Consider the following 21,883-nt stretch of genomic DNA (forward strand, 5'->3'; position numbering starts at 1 on the left):
ACTTTGGAAAGTTGTGCACCCAAATCTTTCTTCCTTGCATGTACATAATTTCTTACATGACAAAGGCAAGAACTGGATGGGAGCAAAACTGCTAGCAGAAGAATAACTAAAGAGAATCTTCACTTCATTGAATAACTTTCACTGAATAGAATGCATATCAGTGATTCGAAGAGTAAGCAGGATTTTATAAACATAACAGGCACATATATCAGCTTCTAATTGAAGGAAGATATTTGTTAATTGAGAAATTATCTAGAAGTGAACCTTCTGAAACTTTCCAACCAACAGGTTCCTCTGCAAAAGAATAAAACCTTCTCCAGATAAAGTTTTTTTAGTGCCTTCTCTCATAATATCATTGGAAATGGCTGCCTCACAAAGTGTTCCACAGCACGCCAGTTATTAAAGAAATTAAGTGTCATGCCCAAGGAAACAGAAGCCTTTGGGTTCTAACATTACATGCAGAGTATTCTAGGGATTTCACTTCAACTACCAAGGATAAAATTTAGGTCCCAGTATTATATGAATTTCCTCTGTAACTATGGGATGAGCTTTCTTTAATGGAAAGGTTTTCCAGATATATGAAGTTTTCATCATAACAACAGCTCTGTAGGTTTTGAATTAATTGATTAACTATTTCTAAACTGTGACTTGCAAAAGTAATGATGACCAAGAAGAGCTTAAAGCTGATTAAATGTGACAGTTGGTAGTATTCAGACAGAGATTCAGATATGTCCATCTAAATAGTCTTGACAGCAGCTTTTGCCAACTTTTTCTTTTCTTTTTTTTTTTTTCCTTCATATCTGCTTTGATCAACCTCTCTCTGAAACTTTTCGTGATTTCCATGATGGTACCATTTAGAAGATGAAACTGCCCTGCACAATTCTAAGTTAAGTGTTTCACCTACACAAACCAGATCAATAAATGTGATTTCCTGTCTAAGTTCCAAAATTATAAAATCAACGAACAACAAAATAAAATGCCCTAAGTGAGGCTTATTCAAAGGGCATTCATCTTATTCAAAGACTGGTATCTGCAGGTCTCCAAGTCAAGCTGAATCAATGCTTCCCAAGTTCTGTGTAGTTTCTAAATATATAGTACAGATTTCTTGTTGGCTCATTTAGTTCTTGTGTGTATCTCGTTAAGTAAGAGGAGAACTCAAAAAATTGTATCCCTTAAATTAACTTGCTTAAAAAAAAAAAAGGAATTTTCTTATTTTTTATAATTTCCATGATTTAGGTACCTCTGCCATTCCTTACTGTTGATGAAGAGATGGCATTCTGCTTACACATTACATCTGTACACCTCACAGCCTTTTGTGCAACATACTATACTTTCCTTTGGAGAAACTACTAAGTAGGTTTTTGTCATAGATGGAATGGGATATCTTGTAGTTAAACAGCCATATGTATATCATTTTTGTTAAGTGAGGATAGAGCTAGTGAAGTAACAGCATTTGCACACCGAGGTTTTCAAACCTGTTTTCAAGTATGGCCCCTCATCGTTAGTACACCATGATCTAGAGCAAAAACCTGGTACACGATCAGCGTGTTATTTACACTTCTCTGCTGAAAAAGGAGTATTTACATGAACTGGATACAATCTGTTTCGCACTGAATTTGATGAATGATTTAATGTCCCAAAGAATACACAGGCACTTAATACCCACCACGTGTGCTTTTAGTTTCTGGCACTTACAGGGTAGGAATACTTACTATCAAGAAATTACTAACTTGCCATTCTGCTTTGATTCTGCAAATCCTTATCAAGATAGTGAATCCAAAGCCATGCTTGTTTTTGACCCCCTGCTGCTAATTTCTGTGCATTTGTTTCCCAAGCTTCCTAATTCTCACCAGCTGGCAGGTATAAATCCCATCCCAGTGATGAGCCAGCTTGTTTCTGTGTACAGAGCACTGATTGAGATCTTCCTCACAAATATCTATACACACAGCTTGAGATCTGAGCCTACTGTGATTAACTACAGGCTTTGCAGAACACAGCTGAGAAGGAGAAATCAAGAGATTCCATTGGGGAATATAAGTACTTACAAACAAGTTGTCACATTTGTGTGAAGAATTCCTGTTTACTTGGAAGAATACAGTACTCTGAAAAAATATTGTGTCTTCCCTGCAAGGCAGGTAATGCACATTTTGCTTGCAGTCATACTCAAATAACTTTTGTCATTTTAAACCCAGAGCTGCATATGCATGCTACCATGTCGACTTGTGCCTGTTCTGCTCAGTGTGCCTCAAGCCCTCCTGCCTTAGTGCCAAGTCAATTTATGGAGAAGGGAAAGTCCAGGAAGAATTGCCTTCCTCTTCCAGCAAAGTGAGGGTCTATGCTCTGAAATCCAGGGAGATGCAACTCCTGCTTTGTTGCTGTCTGAAACCTGAGCTCCTTCCTTTAGCTAAATAAGCAGCATTGCTCTGAAAACTAGAGAAGCACAAATCCCATTACATAGCAGCCCGAGGCTGGGCTTCACATTACAGATGTAACATGCTCCTCTGCTTCTTCAGAGAAGCTGGGGAGTGCATAACAGGGGGAAAGGGATCAGTAAGCATTGTGAAAGAGCCTCTGTGAAGATGAAAGTCTCAGCAACCATTTCCCTCAGGAAGCAAAAGATGAAATGCTCTATACTACTTTCTAATTAAAAATTCAAACTGTTGCCTTATGAAAAAAAGTCTTACTTTTATCTTCAAACTCTGAAGTTTTTAAGACTTACTCCTAAACATACTGTTGGGAATTTCTTCCTCTTGAAAACTCCTGATATTTTTTCAGTTCAAGACGCAGAGGTCAGGGTGGGTGTACCCCACTAATTTCAAAGCCTAGGCACTCTGTGGGCTGGCAGCTTGTAAAGGAAGCCAGAGCACACCTTGTGAGCCCTCAGCCTCCAAGAGTTATGGCCAACAGGTTTGGGAACAGGCTGCAACTTATTCTCTGAAGGGCTCAAGAGCACTCTCCACAGGGAATACAGATGGCAAGAGCTTTGGCAGGCTGCACGTTTGGGAATCGGAGACAAGCCAGAGCTGAAATATAGTTACTGCCACAGGAAATTAATTCAAATTAAACACTGCAAGCATAACAGTGGGGAAGACTGATCTGTCACCCTGCCTTCAGTGTCAGAAAATCCTGTGCCAAGGATTGAAGCCCAGTGGTCTGTTACATACTTCCTACCTACCTCAGAGTTACTCCTGAGTTTATCAGAATGACAATGCTATATCTCAGTAATGAAAGGGAAGAAAGAGGAGGACTATATTAAGTACTAACAACAACTTCCTCTTTCAAATAAATTTACATTACATTTTTTGCATAGAACACTACAGTTCACAAGGTTAGCAATATTTCTTACCAGAAAATACATTCCAGTATAAATGGATAAGCAACCAAATAAACTATCAATGATTCAGAATTAGAAGAAAATGTATAATACTTCTAAATATCAGGTATCGATTTGCTGATGGAATACATACTATGTACTACCAATAACTTCAGTTCCTAGAAGTGACACAAGCTTATGTACACACACCATAAACAAAAGTGTGACAAAAATGTATCTTCTAATGTTTCTATGCTAAATTACTCTCTATATTAATCATATTGACTGTGTCATGACTTTGTATCCAATTTATCGCTAACATTGAGAAAATACAAAACTGCTGAAAATCTTCTAAAATTTCCCCCCACGCTTAAGCAGAGCTTATGGACATTGTGGATCACAGCCCTTGGTCTTCCATCTGAAGGACACCACCATCAGACTGTAAACTCTGTTTGCCATGTGGGTGGAGATACTGCTACTGTGGTTGCTTACCTCTGCAGTTACCAACAGCATATGATAATTTTCACTTGATACTGCTGCCCGATGCAGGACCAACACTGACAGCAGCTGGAAGGTGTTAACAACATGTACTTAAGTGCCAAAAGAACACACAGGTAAGACACAGTTCTCCTCAACCCAGCAACACAAGGAAATTCCATAAATCATCAAGCTAGATGAGTACTTGTTTGACATGAGACAGTAGAGGAAGAAGCCCCTAAGCAGTGCTGATGGTGGACAGAAACATCAAGAACAACCTGTCAAGTCAAAAGTGGAACAAAGTCAAGCTGTGTCGGCAGCCTAGTTATATCTCTGCAGGAAATAATTTGAAGAATAGGCATTTGTTAGCACTCACTTGGTTAAGAATCAGGACATTTGGCCTAGGACAGCAACTGCTGAACTGTCAGCCTACCACAAGGTTATTGTTCTTGTCCACTACGTACTACACTGGCTCTCCAAAGAATAACAAACAAATTATAATATTCATGTCTTATCCTCACAGTACTTAAGTGTACAGGACATACAAGAAACTGCCTCACATTCAGAGCTGTAACCCTAGTCTTTAGGCAGTAAAGAACAGATCATAACCAAGAAAAAACTAATTCATGTTAGAGCCTGTGAGCCTGTGCTTCCTCCTCAGAGATGATTCAAGTAAGACAAATGAAGACTTGTTTACTTTAGAATGTTAATTCCAATTGACGTAGGATCTGAATTGGTAGCAAAATCCCCAAAGTTTATTCCTCCCCACTTTGGGGAATAAACTGCACTATTTACCCAGGTTCCCTGTACAGACAGTAGCAAGAAATGATTGTCAGAGAGCAGTGCAAGTTGCAGGAGAGCTGGGTCATCTCCACAAGATGCCAGAGACAGTCTCTGTAAAGCAGCACATGCCACTTTGATAATTGCCTTACTGAGATGGCCCCTCAATGGCTTTAAGTAGGGTCAAAGGGTGCACCTAGGTGTGACCTCAGGTCATATGCTAAGACAAGTGGCATAAGGCATGACACAATCACTGCAGCTGCACAGATCCATGAATCTGTCCCAATTTTCTGCCTGCTAAACTAGCTGGAACTGCAGGTTTCTTTCTAGATGATAAAGTGGGATCAGCTAACCCCACCAAGTCACTTGTGTAAGATGCTGAGATACTGTGGTGATAAAAATAGCACAAAAATCTTTATTGACTAGGGTTTCTTCAGATTACAGAGATCTTTAAAGAGCATGTTAAGTATGACAAAAGCCTGAGTGGAGAATAGTATAAAGAGACAGAGGTGGCTCAAATGGGACATTGGTTAGTGCTTGCTCCTTTGTGATTTCTGTCCTCTTAGAGCTTCCTGCTACTAACTACTGTTGTCTTCTTAAACACAACTCTTTCTTGGGCCAGCTGTTTCTGTTTGCTCTTCTATGTCTGTGGAAGGAAGAAGGAAAGTGGGCTTGCCAGGGGCAACATGCTGCCTACACATTGTCTCCAGGGAAAGACAGAGGATCAAGAACTGGTATTTCAACATAGGTTGAAAATACCTATGACAATTCTTCTCAAAGCTGGTCCTCCCTACATGGTAATCATTCAGGTGTAGCTCCTCTCTCTGTCTTCCAAGCTGGCTCTCTGTAAGTGACTTTACTTCGTTAGTAAAACGTGCTAGAATATGCTACTGCCCAATCCTCGTTAATCTTACCCACTGCACTGGTACAGCACCGAGTGAGTAGCTGTTGTTGAGATAACTGGCTTCCATTAGCAACCATGTGATTGGCAGGACGATAAAGTCTTTTCCCTTGCAGGTCAGCTGCTTTTTAAGAAGAGGGCAATCCTGCTGATCCATCTTTTAGCTACAGTCTCTCACTGAGTCCCAAATCTCCTGCCTTTTAGCTTTGATACGGTTCAAGCTTTCCCCCTTGTATCAGCCCCTACCTGTCATCAGCTCCTCTGTACCAAACAGCCAATATCAGGAGTTTGACCTCAGGGCACAGTCCGGGTGGGCAGGTAAAACCTGACCACTGGACCGACTTCCTTATCTTTCATATCCTGCAATTCATGAAGAAGTATCAAATTCAAACTAAAAAACAGAAGCATGACCTTTTATAAGAACCTTCTGAAAAAGGCTCTGTTGCCTTTCTAAGTATTCTTGAAAAGAACTGTCATCTACCCTATTAAGACAGAAATGCATCACAAATAAGGAGAAGAGGGAAAGCACTGAAAATCCTTACTAAATGGTAGAAGTTTTTGATGTGTGCTTGAAATACCTTTTGGTGATGCACACAAAAATATAGTAAAACCAAACCAAATCAAATATGCTAGAACTGTTCTACATCTGCAAGCTCCAGTTGCAACCCAATAGACAGTTGCTCAAACTTTTCCTGTTTATAAAGTATATTAAGTCAATCAAATTCACATGAAATACAGAGCATCCTCTGTAATGTGCTTGAGAGAATTCTAAATATAATTGCTAACACAAATGAAGAGCTATCATAAACAACATAATACCTATTTAAGTGACATACTCCCCAGTTAGTGCTTAAAACATACGAAAATCTTTCTTTCCTGTAGCAAGTATGTACACACCCTGCCCTCTGCATATATGGAAATCATGTCTTCCCTTGAAACAAACATAGGCTCTGCAAGGACTCCACTTAGGCTAATGACAGAAATGGTGCCAAAATCTCAACATCCTTTCCCTTCAAATGAAATGATCTAAGTACAAATTGGAAGATGTTTAGTCTCTTTTAACTCTGACAATAAAAACAGAGTTAAAAGAGAATCCAAAAGAGGAAGGCTGCTAGTCAAGACAAGACTTGTGACATGAACAAGTCTTGTAGCCATAATCCTGTATCCTTCTCACATTTTACACTCTTACTCACTGTAGATATTGTTCATTATTATATTACTGTGAGAATGTAACAGACAACCCTAGCTTTTAGTTTTTTCATTTAAAAAGACACAATATTTTACTAAGTCCTTTCTAACTACCACGAGAAATCTGAATACTTTTGCCTCAGGAAGCTTCCCCTCTGAAATGCCCTTAAATAATCTTGTTGTGAAAAACCTACTAAATTATTAAAAGCAAAAATATTCTTACTATATAGATGATTTGGTATTTGGTATAGAATTCTTTCTACTTTCTCTTATTTTTTAATGACTTTGATAGGCTCATAATGGCACTGAAAAAATATCACCAACATCTGCAGAAGGGTAAAGATCCTCCATGTGCAGTAAATTATTCATTTCACTATTTATATGATACTTAAAATTACAATTCTGTGAAATAATAAATCCTTTGTAAAAGCTAACTTCAAGCATGAAAATGTTTTGAAGATCCTTTATTATGGTGGTTATAATGTCCAGATTGACAAGATTTTACTAGATTTTTAGTCTGGGAAAACTTTCCTTTTGGCAAGATCTGTGGAAAAGTGCTTCCAATATTACAGCATTTAAAATAGAATTAAATTAAATTTTATGTAGAATAAAGATCATCCAGTTGGAATAAAGCTGCTTTCCAACAATTTAAAAGAATTCTACGCAACAAATTCAGGAAAGGAAATGTTAAATAATACGATGCCTGATTCTGCTATCCAGAGAGTAGTTTTGTAGACAGGAGCAAATGCTCACAATGCAATCAGACCAGCACACACCAGGATGACATGTACACTCTTGCAAAAAGACATCACAGGATCTTCACAAAATTGTCAGGACCAAAATTCAATCCAGTATTCCCGTAACAGTACTACCAGTAGCACAGTGCCCCCTAACCACACACTGGAGAAACAGTTTTATACTAAATTACAGGGAATAGTGCCACTAACAACACTTCAAATAACTGCTTTTCACAACTAATTACATGGGAATGCAAAACCATGAAAGGTTCTTGAATTTAATAACTTCAGCATTGGTCAGAAGGGGAAATTAGAAGGATAAAAAACACCAACTAGTGTCTTACTTGTCTGAGGTCGATGAAAGCTAACTGCAGGGTGTCTCCCTGGAATCCTGGCACAGGCTCAGAACTAGCAAACACTGCAAAAAAAAAGGTTAAAATATTATGGATGTAGATTTATTTTTTTTAGTCTAACAGAAAAATCAAGCTTTATGCAATATAAATGCTAAGTAGCATAGTTTCATAGGAATAGTTTAACAACTCACAGTGATTTAAACCAAACAAATCAACAAACAACCTTTTGACAGTTTTTCCCATAATCCTAAAGAATAATACTTTTAGGAGTATTATTAGAAATTTTGCTTCAAGTTCTAACCCAGTAGTAATGCTACAACCACAGAAACCAAGATATTTTTTAGCCTGAGGTGCATGATTACTGAAGAATTTCAAAATAATACCAATTCCATGGCTGTCAATGTATTTTCAGACATCTGCCTTTGTTACAGCAAACCTTCACCTCCAGCCAAACATCATTAAAAGACAAACACTAAGGTGGGAGTTGGTTTCATGTGTAGACAACAGGTAGAAAGCCCTACATGCCATGGTCAATGCAGAGCTGAAATGCTTGCTCATGCCTTTTAGCCTGCTTATCCGTAATGAACTTCTGCTCATTCTGAACCCAAAATTGGCTGTCAAAATTGGCAAGCAAAAATATATATTCATAATACAAAAAATGGCAACACAGGAAGTGAAAGAAAGTCAACTACTTGTATAAACTAGGAAAAGATCAATAGTTGTTAAACTTAAGAATAAATACACTTTTTGTTGTTATTATCCCAGTCACAAGTTAGTAACAAAGACAAACAACCGCCGCCTCACATCCTCACTCAGTTTAGATATCTTATTTCAAAAGAACTTGAAAGTATTTTTCTTATGCCCTTCAGGTAGAACTCTCAACAAAACAAAGTAGATACTACTGCAACAGCTTTAGAGAGGAGCATCCAAGGCAGTGAAAGGTAGTATTTTTTCCAAGTTTGAGAAACAGGTCATTCAATGGTAGAGGAAACAAAACAAATGTATCCAATTTCCAGACCCAGTGCTAAACTCTACTGTTCTCAATACCAACATTTAGAAGTTATATGAAATCCTCAATATATTTTCTTAAATGGCTAGTTAAAAAACATGGATTATGTTGGAGGTAAAATTCAGAAAACCGCTGCTGTCTGAGCTAAGATGATGGTAAAATAATGGTGTCAAACATTTACTTCTGAATGTATGGTTTCAACCTAAAGCAGACTAATGAATTCAGATGGACTATTTCACAAGTCTAAAAATGACTACATGGAACACAATTTTAGATAAAGACTCTTACTTAAATGGTACAAGAAACTACTAGGACCATCTCAGAATACTTTAAAATAGCTTAGTAATAGATGGATATGGTATTAGAGTAGCAGCTTTACCAGTAGAAGTAGAATTTATTACTTGTATTACACTAGTGTAGAAGTTATTTTATTAGAGTCATGTAATAGGAGAATGAATTCAACTGCAATAGAACTTTATCAACTAAAGAAAAAAAACAAAACAATCAAATGCCTTAGGGAGACCATTGTAATGTCACAGACAAGTACTGGTAACATTGGCAAATGCTCACTGATTACTGTATTCAAGTGTGAATTTTAAATTGTCTGGTCTTCCTACTTTAAAAGTAACACCAACTTTCTAGAGGCGTTTTCATGGAATTTTAATTGACCACAAACATGCCCGAGAAAAAAAAAAAAGAAAGAAAACAGTAGAAAAAACATAACCTTACACTCAGTATTTTATAGGGAGAGGTTTCTCATCATAAACTCTTTAAATCAGGAAAGACAAAACAGCTTGTACAATCACCAGCCTTCAGAATTACAAAGATGCCTAAGCCTAGGAACCTTTGGCACCCTACTGCACAGCCTAGGCTGAAGGTCTGTGTGTCTGTCTACATGGCTGTCCTCTGCAGGTATTTCATGGCCACTAGGAACGCCCTTTCTAAGGACAGCAAAGCTGAGCTCTGAGGTCAGCCAAATCCAGAGTTTAAAACAGAACACCAAACTCCAGCAGGGAATCCTAAGCAAAGCTCCACAGCAAGGAGATAAGAGATACATGAGTTGTGAGCTATGGTAGCCCATTAATAAGGAGGATATGCATGATGGTCAGAAGGGGTCTTTTCTACACCCCTTAAAGCAGAAAGGTAAGGCCCACCAGATCATCTGATCTGATCCTAACTTTCTGTTCTTAGATAGTACACTGCCATCAGCTTCCCCCACCAGAATCTCAGCTCTTCCAGCTACTTCACAATTATAGCTAGCACTGGGAGAAAGAAGATGAATGGCAAAAAAAGGGTTACAGAACTGAAAAATAAATAGAACTGAAAAGTGTGACCGTTGGAAAGTCATTTCAGTTAGCTTTTGGCACTTTACACTTCAGGAGATATCTTCCTACAGCAGAATACTCTAACATGCCACGGGGCAAATATTTGCATCTTTTATGTGCTCATCAAGCTAAGAGAGTTTGGAATTTATCCCAATGCATTAAATAATACAGAATAATTACGTTTCTCTACTTAATACCTAGTAGCATTGCAGCTGTAGAACAAGAAGTACATAATGTACCAAACCTAATTGTTGTACAAGCTTTGTTCTCTTAAACTACAATTTTATACTATGAATGCATTTACAACATTAGGGACACTCATTATAGCACAAACATTTATTCTCACATTTGGAACATTCTGACAGGTGACTACAATAGAATTTGCCTCATTATTATAATTTCATGAGTTCAGAGGGCAAAAAGATAATCTACTTATGGTAACAGTCAGACAGTTCCCCCTCCACCCTCAGCACAGGGCTTTTAAGTTTTGCTAACAATTTTACAAAGCTAATTAAATATTTTCTACTGCACAGCATATTAGGAAGATATAAGAACAGGATTAACATTCTTAATGTCTTTGTCCTAAGGGCCCTTTTCTAGATAGTAATGAAACACTGTCATATATACATCTTTTAAAATATTCACCCCCTACAATCATTCTAGGCTTAAAGAGGATTTGCAGGGGTAGGGGGCTGGTTGTTGTTTGGCTTAATGTGCATAAAAACATTCTGGAATTTTATAATATAGCAGAATGAAATGCAAAGATCACTATTAAACTGTCACTCTTAGGGGCAAACAACTGGCTGTTTGGCAGTTTGAATCAAAAGCTCAAATATTTGGAAAAAATCGGTTGAAAATATACATTATATGACTCTGGTATGCACAAGGTTTTTGTTAACATCTTCTCTTCCTCTGCTTTGCTGATACTGTATATTTAGAACAAGAACAATGTGGGTCCTCAGTATGTTCAATCTCAACATAATTCCTTGTAACAGAGAGTTTAGAAATATAAAGAAGATAGGATCAAATGAAATAAATATACAAAAATAGGCTGGGATTATAAGTTATTTATAAATAAATTATAATGATTAATATAAATGTTGCAAAGATTACTTCAGTCCATTTTCTTTTTAATATTTTGCTTTGATCTTATAATTACATTTTGTATACAGGATATATGAGAATTGACATATATACATATATGTATTAATGGAGATCTTAAGATAAAGGCTGTATCTACTAAATGGAATTTAAGGTATCTTTAACTGTAAATTGCACTGAATTTCTACACAATTCTAGATTTATTAACAGGTCTCTTAATTTTATTGGCTCAAAATCCCATCTTTTAGGCATCATCTGGTTGTGCCTCTCTGTTGGTCTGGGAATTCAGAACCTAATTCTTGACAAATAGTTTTGCTGTTCAGTGAAGAAATGAAAAACCAAAGTCCAGACTTTGAATCAAAAGCTAAATGAGGACAGTTTAACTCCAGCCTCATAGCACTGATTCACAGGCGGGACAGCAAAGCTACAGAAGTATTTTTAAAGGAAGAGCAAAGAATCAGGCGACTATCTCAGCCACTTTGCAGCCCTGTTGGATGCTCCAGCTGTTCAAACAGGCCTGGAGGGAGCCTTGCTGAGGGAGCTGCCAGCTGGCCAGGCAGCAGCCCCCCGTGCCAGCAAGGTCTCTGTGCTTCCTGTGCCCCCGCGCTGCCACATGCGAGCAGCAGATGAGGGATGGCCTCCAGCCAGTGAGGTTAACCTGACTGCCCAGAGGGGACAGGAGGCGCGTAAAGCAAGGGGCCTCCAGCGAAGAATATGTGCCTTTTCAAGGAAATACAGCATCTGGGTTCCCCAGCTTCTGAAATGCCCACCTGGAGACCACTTTTGGTGCTCAGCAGAGAGAGAACACTTTGGTCAGGATGTCACTTGCTTTTGGACACTGCCACTCCCCACCCAGTGGGGGAAAGGAGGGACTGCCAGGAAGCCATACAGAGGGCTGATCAGGAAAATACAGAGTACTTTGCACTAACTCTCCACTAACCCTTGCTTGCTTACAGGCAAGACCCAAAACCTTTCCACTCGTTCATATCTGGGTGAAGAAGGATGCTCACTCACCCGTATTTCATTCTGTTAACTAATCCTGCCTCACAATTCATCTATGTTAAAATACATAAATAAGAAAAAACAAAAACATTTAGCTCTTCCAACAACCACAACTTTAGACAAGTTCGAATTCCTTAATAAGAAGCTGATGTAAGCTAAGTAGATCTGGATGGTGCCTCTGAAAAGCTAATTTTTTATTATGCACACCTTTCTTCCTGTAAAGTGAAATACAGTAACTCACATTTGAATTTCATCTTCAAGAAACAGAAACACCCCCTTCCCAACCCATTTCCTTCCTTGGGGAACCAAAATGTAATATTCAAGCAAAAGACCACTCTTTGGATTTTATTCAATGTGACTTAGTACGTTCTATTTTCTGAACAGTGCTTCAAGAATCTCAATCATCCTAGTGAAAATAAGCACTAAGAAAGAATGGTACAAAATACAGGGGTAAAACACTGCTCTAGGTTATAAAATTTGCAGAGGAAGTAGAGAAATACTTTCATTAGAACAAGACAAACTAAAATAAAACTTAAATCTTTTTGGATCGCTTGGAAGGAAACAAAAAACATGCTAGAAGAAGAGTGAGATGATGATGACTCTTTTTTCTAAGAAGAGAACTTACTGACTTTAACAGATTGCTGGATTGTTGTTTGGACTGTTCATTGTTTTTAAACAGAAAAGAAAAAAACTAACAAATTATCATATTTTTCTGATTTTATTTAGATCTCTCCAGTTCCTATTAGAAAGAGTAAAATTATAATGTTTAAGATCAGAAAAAAAATTCTACAATATTAGCAAGAATTTTTAAAAGTTTGCCTTCAGATATTAATAATTTTCTACACGTTATCTAAATTCTTAGTTCAAAATTCATCTGAGTATACTCCATTGTAAGTAAAATGTCAAACCCATTAATACAATACAGTAGAAAACTCCCAACAGTTGTGAATTATTCGCCCACTCTAAGCACTAATTGAAATGTCACTGTCGTATCCATTAATCCCAAAGCATCAAAGAATAAAGCTGGGGGAGGGTGATGAGCAAGAACATAAATCACAGGCATCACAGTGAGGCCTGGAATGTGCCTGTGATGGACCTTATGAATGAAACCACATCAGTAAAGCAGTCTGAGCAAAATCTTGTGTCACTCCTTTATTCCACAGACTGCAAAATGTGGTTTGTTGCAACACACTACTCTGACAAGCTTCCATAATTGTATTTAAACTGCTCAAAGGGTTTCTGTGCAAAATAATTTTTTCCTAACATGCCTTAAAAGCTTTTCACTTAGGAAGAAATTAAGTTCATTCTATCAGCCTTGTACAGCCCATGCTAGAAATTACACAGTGGTGGAAGAATGTATTTTTCAGTTTTTAAGTTACTAGCTTTATGAAACTTTCTTATTTTGGCCAAAGCTTGGGTATGTCCTGTCCATGCCATATACTCAGAATAACAGCTACATATGAAAAACCATGTCGTCTTACAGTTATATTACTTTTTTATTTTAAAATAATGAAATATCATTTTAGACTAAATAAAACTCTACCAAGATTTCTTCACTGATGAAGTTTCTGCTGTGCATGAACCAAAGATGGTAGAAAGAATGGCAATAGAAATTAGGATGACACAAATCAGGGCACGTATCAGCCTTTGCCTGAGAAGAAAACAGTCTCAAAACAAGCCAAAGACCAGATGACAGCTGGAAACAGTGGAATTTCTCCCTTCTTTGCTGCGAACATACTGTTCATACTGTGAAAGTCACCTGCAAGATATGCATTTTAGCCCTGTACTGCTAGAAATCCCAGGGTGAAACAGGGCATTAGTCATCTACAGAGAGTAGTGAAGTACTGTGTTGTTCACAGCTGATATTTTAAATATTAGAAACAGAGTAATACTGTAATGGACAAGTTTTCTTCACTGTTACACCATGTGTTCAGAAGGCACATGATGGTTTAGTGCTTCCATTAATTCAGCTTGTTAAGATGAATGATTATGATGTCAGTGCTATGAATACTGTATAATTTCTCTTTTAACAACTGGTAACTTTTTTACATATAGGAAACTACACAAATGCACAAACACACTCCCATGTACCTACCCGAAAAGTACACTAATAAATTTGCAACATCAAGCATACTAGAAGTAAGAAAAGTCAAACCATGATCTGCTTGGTTAACTTGTACAATCACAGAATTTTAATGTCACAATCACAAATATTCTATCAACTTGACCCTGATAGTCCTCTCAGATTGTTCCATACCCTGAAAGGCCTTAAGGCTGGACAGTGAGGGACTGTCAGAAAGATGCCTGCTCTACCTGTTACTGAATTGAGCTGGAATGTAACAAATAAAGCAGGAGAAGAAAAGACAAGTATATGGTTAAAATGACAAAAACACCCCTAAGTCTGTCCCACAAGAACCTTTTGTGATGCTAACCAAATTGCTTGAAATTAAATTTTCCGTTTCCCATAGGTGGCTTTTAATGGAGTAGTCACAAATTTTTTTCATGTATCCAAACTAAAAGCCTCAGGATATGACTTGAATAACTGCCCCATTTCACAGCTGTCAACAAAATCATTGAGTTCTGTGCTTCAAATACATAACAGCAAAGATACTTTGGAAAAAAAAAAAAACCAACAAAAAACAACAGAGGAGAAGAATCTGAAAATACGCATTGAAAAAATCTCTAGTGAGCCTTTCCACTGTATCTCAGCCACCAACTATACAGTCCTAACACCTATTCATGGAACTTCCTTCCTACAGATACACAGCTCACCCTGAGCCACAAGCTCCAGGCAAAACACAAGGTAATTAATCCTGCCTTCAGTGCTGTATTGAACCAGTTTACAAAATAATTCTGATACCATATTTTAAACAGTGACAGTAAGAAAACATCTAATGTTTACTAAATGAGTACTACTATTCTGCACAGTAAGGCAGTAGCAGTTCTAGGAGTGAGGAAAACCCTACATAAAAGCACATTTAAATATCTGTATCATAATAGATGAACTCAAGAGAAAACATTAGAATTTTATAGACATTTGACTTTTTTTTCCTAACCATTAAAACTTAATATTTATGTAGTACTTTTGGGCAATTTTGTACTAAACTAAATTTTTACTGGATATAGTGGTTATGACCCCATTAGGAGTAACAACAATGTATGTTTCAATTTAGGTATTTTAGTTAAAAGAAAAGTTGCATTAAAAAAAATTCCCAGGAATGCCAACATACTTACTTATAAATACTTTTACAAGAAGATGTACTGTAATATTACTTTCAATAAAAGGCAAAGTTAGTAGATTATGGAAAAGGATCATGATATAGCTTACACTAAATAACTTTTTTCAACGTTAAGACAAATACAGATGGAATATATACTTACATTCACACTGTATCACATCTAAATTAAACTGCTGAATTGCTCCCATGCTTATTTGTTTTAATTCACTGTCCAGTAGCATCTGCATTAGAGACATTGAAAGATGCTGGCAGGCTGACATGCAAGCTGTCTGGGCCACTTTTCCCTAGTAGAAAAAGTAACAAGTTTTACAATCGAAACAAATGATACATCACTAAAGAACTGCTGATCTGACTGGATTTTAATATACATTCTAAGTCTTAATGATACAAAATTTAGATTAGAAGGAGAGAGATCATACTTCCTGTTATTTCTTCAACCTATTAGATTTGTTTCTATTAGATCAAACAGAGAATTAGATTAAATAGATGTTAAAACAATTATTGATATTTCTTCCAGTAATCCAACAGTCTTCACAAATACAAGGACATTTCCAAAACAATGGCAATTAAGGTTGCTGAAGCATATGAACGGCTTTGTGGATTTATTTAAATATTTTTAACCCAAACAGAATGAAAGCAAGAATGTAATGAAAACCAACATGCAGCATATTTTTAACAGTAGCAAATTAAATAAACCCCCAACTTTACATAAACCAAAATGACTGCAATTGGTTGAGGCATTTCTTGTAAGAGTTTGTGCTAATTGTTGGTAGTTTAACTGCTCAGATTCCATCTCAAAGTTTGTTGCTGAATTACTTCAAGAATTCATGCTTATCCATCATCTCAGGTGCTTAATAAATCAGTGCTGTCAGTGATCAACTACTTACAAAATGAAATGTAGCCCTCTGCTGTACAAAATAGAAATAATTTCCCAATCACAGTCTAGCTGGCAATATTGCTCTCCCCATCATCTACATGTAACTGAGACAATTTTCCCAACATGAGATCAAAAAACAAAACACAAAGTCTGACATTAACCTGAATAAATTATTTAAAATTTAGTACAGAAAAATTTAAAGATAACAAAATTCTACCTTAAAGTTAAGAAAACCACTTGAGACCAGATACTAAACCAGATGGCACTATTCTATTCACAGCACTGCCATCTCTTAAAACAGAGTGATCTTAGGTGTCAAATGCAACTACAAGAATCTCTGTAGATTAATGTACTGAAACCACTGCTTTCAACTGATGGGTGTGTTACAATGATATTGAAACAAAGATAACAACACATTAACACAAAAGAAATCATAATAACAGAGCTACTGGAGCACACGGCACTATTGTTTTACTTCTATCCATTAGTACAGTGATGTCACCTGCTTCTCTAAAGTAATGGCTCCCCAGCTGTTTTCTGCAAAGTCAGGTTGATCAATTCACTGTTGACTCCCAGAATATAAATAATAAACAACTGTAATGGACAGTTCACTGTCCCAAAAAGTTTGGAAAGTTCTGCTCCAGCATCTGAAGAGCCAGATCTTGTCCTTAATATGTCAACTTGCTAAGATGATTGAATTTTCATGTGCAGAAAATTTTCATAACAGAAAGCAAATTTGGCCCCAAATATTTCACGCTTTAAAAATCCATTAGTTGTTAAAAGGTAATTAAAATATAATGAATTCAATAGAAAGCCTTCAACCCTCCTCACATTCACACTGAAACATTAAATGGCTGCTGCTAATTCTTTTCTAGATTAGGACACCTTGAACTGTAAGGAGCTTTTTATCTAAAATGACATGTGAGTTTCTTAATTGAAAATCTCAGAAAAGCAAATAACATATTTGAGCAAAATAGATGAACTGACAACAAAGAATGTAGGAAACAATACAAGAACAGCATGCTTAAAAGTCTCCCAAACCCAACAGCAATTATACCGGGAGACATGCAGCTCTATTCCCCCAGCAGAACAATATCAATATGAATGGCGGGGGGAGGGGGGGGGAAGAAATAAAAAAGAATAGGCAAAAAAGGAAGGAAAAAGGGAGGTGAGAAGGGGACTAAATGGGCCACAGTTCATGTAATTACAGTGTAGTGCATTTGAAATACTTAATGGAAATGTCATTTTGATTTAATGGAACAACTAGTGCATCTCTGTTTAATGTACTGCTCCATCAAATCAGCTCCATGTCCTATTTATGCTGCCACTGTAATGTAATAAAAGTTCAACCAGATAAATAGGTTGTCATGAAAAATTTTAACATTCAGTTTATTTCATATGGAAACAATGTGTACTCATCTGTTATCTTAAATAAATGACAGAATTTTATATTTCTAACAAGCATGTGTAGTTAATTGTTACATTCTGGCAAATATCAATAGTACTGGAGCACAAGATAATGGTTACAATACAAAAATGACACAGCTAAAGCCACTCGGACTTTAAATAAGTATCAATACATGTACATTTAATGTTGGTTTTGAAGTTTCATAAAATGGAAACATCCTAACATATAAACTATTTCCAACTATGTAACTTGAACTACAGGCTTATTGTTCAAATGACACATCAACAAATACTACAAGTTTACTATACACAGTAGATACTAAAAAACACTTAATAGTCTCAAATTTAGAGAAAAAACAAAGCTACGCATATTTATCAAAATGCTGAATTTTAACTAAGAGAAATGTGAACTATACTATGTTATCCTCTTCAAAATTCAGGGCTTCCCAGTTCAAATTACATTGAATATATGTTACCCAGAAAAGAATAAAATTAACATTTGTGTTTGAAAAATAGAATCTAGTTAAAAATTCATCTCCAAATTTCCAACATCTACCACATCATCAATTCCTTGCCAAATTTTCATAAAGCATTTTGAAGAGGAAATATAAGGATTTGTGAACATAGCAATAACATTTATTTTTCAGGATTGAACAAATATCAGCTAATTTTAAAACAGTCTTGATGTTTGGGTTTTTTGCCTTTTAAAATTACAATTATTATTTAAGGGGGTGGGGGTGGCCATGGTTATCTAGCAATTAAATACCTATATTCAACAGCATGCAGAGATTCAGCAGGCTTCTCACATTTGCCCCAGTTGCCACCCATTTGGAGACACTACTATTGTCTCTGCTGTGCCTATGCTAATTGCTCCTATCTACAAAACCTATTCTTCCACTCAATCAGTGTAAAGTTTAGGAAACAAGGACCCTATTCTATACTCAAAAACACCTGCTAACAGTGTTAAAGGCAACTGTTTTTTCACCCAGCCTCCGCATTTTGCTGAAATACAAGTTTGTAAAAAGAGAAAACCCTTAGACAAACTTCTTATATTTCAAAGGAGCTTGTAAAGAGAATCTGCTGACATATTAAATCCTTTTTTATAGGACCCAAAAGCTTTTCTCCTAAGAACAATTGTAGTAAAGAGACATTTGGCTCCTAGGAAATTCCCAAAGGGTCAGCCATATGCATCCTTCCACGGCACCTTCGCGGTGCTGCTTTCTAAAGCCCATGCTAGCTGTCTCAAAAGCAGCTTTCATCATTCACTATGGTGTCAGTCAATATGATTTATGGACTGCATTCAACAAAGTCAAAGCATATAGAATGAGAAATATGACTACAATCTGCTAATTTGTTTTGTATTGAGCCACTTAGGAGTCAAAGACCTGATGTCAGGCTGAGACCGGCAACACAATTAACCAGCCAGTGACAGATTCATCCATCCTCCCTGCCAGGCTGTGCCAATCAAAGACAGCATGAAGCAGCAGTTGGAGAAGTCAGTAAGAAAACCCATTCTCTAAGTAGCCTGTGGAGGCTGTTGATTGACAGTTTTTGAATATAGCTGCAGAAAACCACCACCCCTTCACCCTCACTGCAAGCTGTGAAATTAGGCTTTTGCTGCCAATCACAGAAACAATAAAATAACACAAACTGCCATCCTCAGCATAAAAAGAAAATAAAAAACTTACCCATTAAATCTAAGATGCTAAGGTGAAGAATTAATATAGCAATATGAAATAACATAATGTTATTCTTTCTGAAAATGCAAATAAATTAAACATACAAATTTTATCACTCAAGGTCAAAAACTCCAACTTTTGAACTATTGATAGAATACAAGTATGATAAAAACATGAATGGAATTTTTAAGAATCAATTTTACTTCCAGTCTCTGCCCCAAATGCTACCAATACCTAACTGAAAGTAATTTGCTACAGTCTCTTTTCAATGGTCACTCTTTTCCAACTTTGTATTGACAAGGCATATATCTAGAATAAAATTTCAGCTAATTCTAAACTTAGGTTAAAACCACTTATATATAGGCCCACATAATTTCGAGTTAACTCATCTGGAAATACAAGGAAACATTTTTCCCTAACTCTTCAAAACAAAACTAAAAAAGGTAGTTTCTTAATAACAAATTTGATCATCCATTTTATTTCATGAGATTAATGGCTGTATAATGAAACTTTAATTTGCTTTTTGATTCAAAGCATCTAATGGCACTATACACTGCAAGACTAATTTAAAATGGGACATAAACATAATCCCAAAAGACTAAATTCTTGTGAATTCAGAAAACAGAACCATTAAAAACTGCATGACTTTCTAATTATAACCTCCCCAAAGCCACACATCTTCTGTGTTCTACATTGCTGAAATTCTGCTAGCCCTCTGTCATGAAATAACCAGCATCCTGAGACCTATACAATACTTACAGGAAACATTTCTATACAAAACACAGAGCTCATGACACCTATTAGCTTGACAGTTCACCAGCATGCTGAGTATTCAGATGATGGGAGTGTTGATTGGAATGAACCAACATTGTCATCTAGTCCAACCTTCTACTTGGAGCACTGCTGCCAACACTACTTCAGGTCCATAGACCTTTTTTCCTAGACCCTTCAAAGTAGCAGAGGATGGGAACTCAGCAGCCTCTTTGTGCAATCTCCTTCAAAACTGCACTACTTTCTTTAAGCACATCTTCCCTCTAATATCAAAGCTCCACCTCCCAAGCTTCAACCTGTGACCACAGCTACGTCTGAATTTGTCAGTCCAACCAAGAAGTTTGGCTCCACCAGTTTTGTATTTGTTCTTCAACAAGTTGTAGGCTGCCACTGGATCTCTCCTCAGCCTTCTCTTTAACAGACTAAATACTCCACCTCCCTACAGCTCCACTAATAACTTGTGCTCTAGGCTCTGAACAACTTGGGAGCCCGCTGCTAGATTCATTCCCCAGCTTTAATAATTTAGTAATAACCTCATCACTTTCATTATCGTGACAATGCTTATGCCATATGAAAAAAATTACAATGCGAAAATAACCAGGGGATAGGAGAATTCTTAAATTCATCAGCTTCTTTAAAAAAAATTGGAAAAGCAAATAAAGAACACCAGTACACACATTCCCCTGACCCCAGACAAATGTAGCAGAGGAACGATAGAACTTTCACTGATTACTTTATTCAGCTATATCACTCTATCCTAATTCTGTATGCATGTCTCATAGCTGTATTTTGATACCTGACCTCTCTTTCACGAGGTCTCAGTCTCTAAATTACCTCATTTGGGATGCAAGGCACACCCCATCAACCTTCTGCAAGGTTTTTAGGACTCCTGCTGTCTGTCCCAGTGTATGAAAGCCCAATGTTAGTCATTAACTTGATCCCTGCATGCATCCACACAAGGTACACAGCAAGTTATCAGCAAAACAGAAAATGTCTTTTTATTAAATGATTAAAAATTGAAGCAATAAGCCTGCAGGCAGTTCATAGTTTTTCTGTTCACATGCTTTTTCTTCATCTTGCATCTACTTACCGACATAGCTGCATGGTCATTGTTGTTATGCTGAGAAGGAAACCAGTAAGGCAGTCAAAACAAAAAAATTAAGATGTACTGTCAACTTAAAAAAAAAAGAATAAAAAAATTGGTAGCAATAAAAGATAAGAAAAAGTGTACAAAAAGAACAATTATAGCTACATAATAGTATTTTCTAAACCTCTGAACTTATACAGTATTTTGTTGAAGTGTAACAAAGAGATTATAACTTAAATAATACTAATTTGGCGATAATATGTTTTTCTGTAATAAGGAACTGTATGCCAAAATATCAAACTTCAAAGTGTCTGTTGAAATGCCTTTCGAGAACTTTTCATCACAAGAAAGAATATACTTCAAAAGTCTTAGGTTAAAAAATAAATGCTGTTTACCATTATGGCTTACAGAGGCTATCTGTGTGTTATTAACATACTTTGTTCAAGCGATATTTAAAATGGCTCAGGATAGTAAGAATCTAAATATAACATGACCCATTAATAAATTTTAACATTAAACTTATGGCTATATAACTGTAGGATTGAAGAAAGCTGTTTTCTTTTCCAAAATTGCTTCTTAAGTACAGTAAACAAACACAGAGGAGAAACTAACACGCAAAACTTGAGAGGGGAAAAAA

General features: G+C 36.6%; 1 protein-coding gene across 1 annotated transcript in view; it reads right to left on the reverse strand.

Annotated features, from left to right (window-relative positions):
* The window catches only part of EXOC6 (exocyst complex component 6), an 86,234-nt gene that overhangs the window by 16,313 nt on the left and 48,038 nt on the right, over positions 1 to 21,883 (reverse strand). The window contains exons 19-20 of the mRNA XM_066554177.1: positions 15,568 to 15,709; positions 7,741 to 7,814 (exon numbers count right to left, since the gene is read on the reverse strand). Coding sequence (XP_066410274.1) covers positions 7,741 to 7,814; positions 15,568 to 15,709 — 216 coding nt within the window. The remainder of the gene's footprint in view (positions 1 to 7,740; positions 7,815 to 15,567; positions 15,710 to 21,883) is intronic.

The sequence above is a fragment of the Molothrus aeneus genome, chromosome 8, assembly GCF_037042795.1.
Source record: "Molothrus aeneus isolate 106 chromosome 8, BPBGC_Maene_1.0, whole genome shotgun sequence".
Classification (NCBI taxonomy): Eukaryota; Metazoa; Chordata; class Aves; order Passeriformes; family Icteridae; genus Molothrus; species Molothrus aeneus.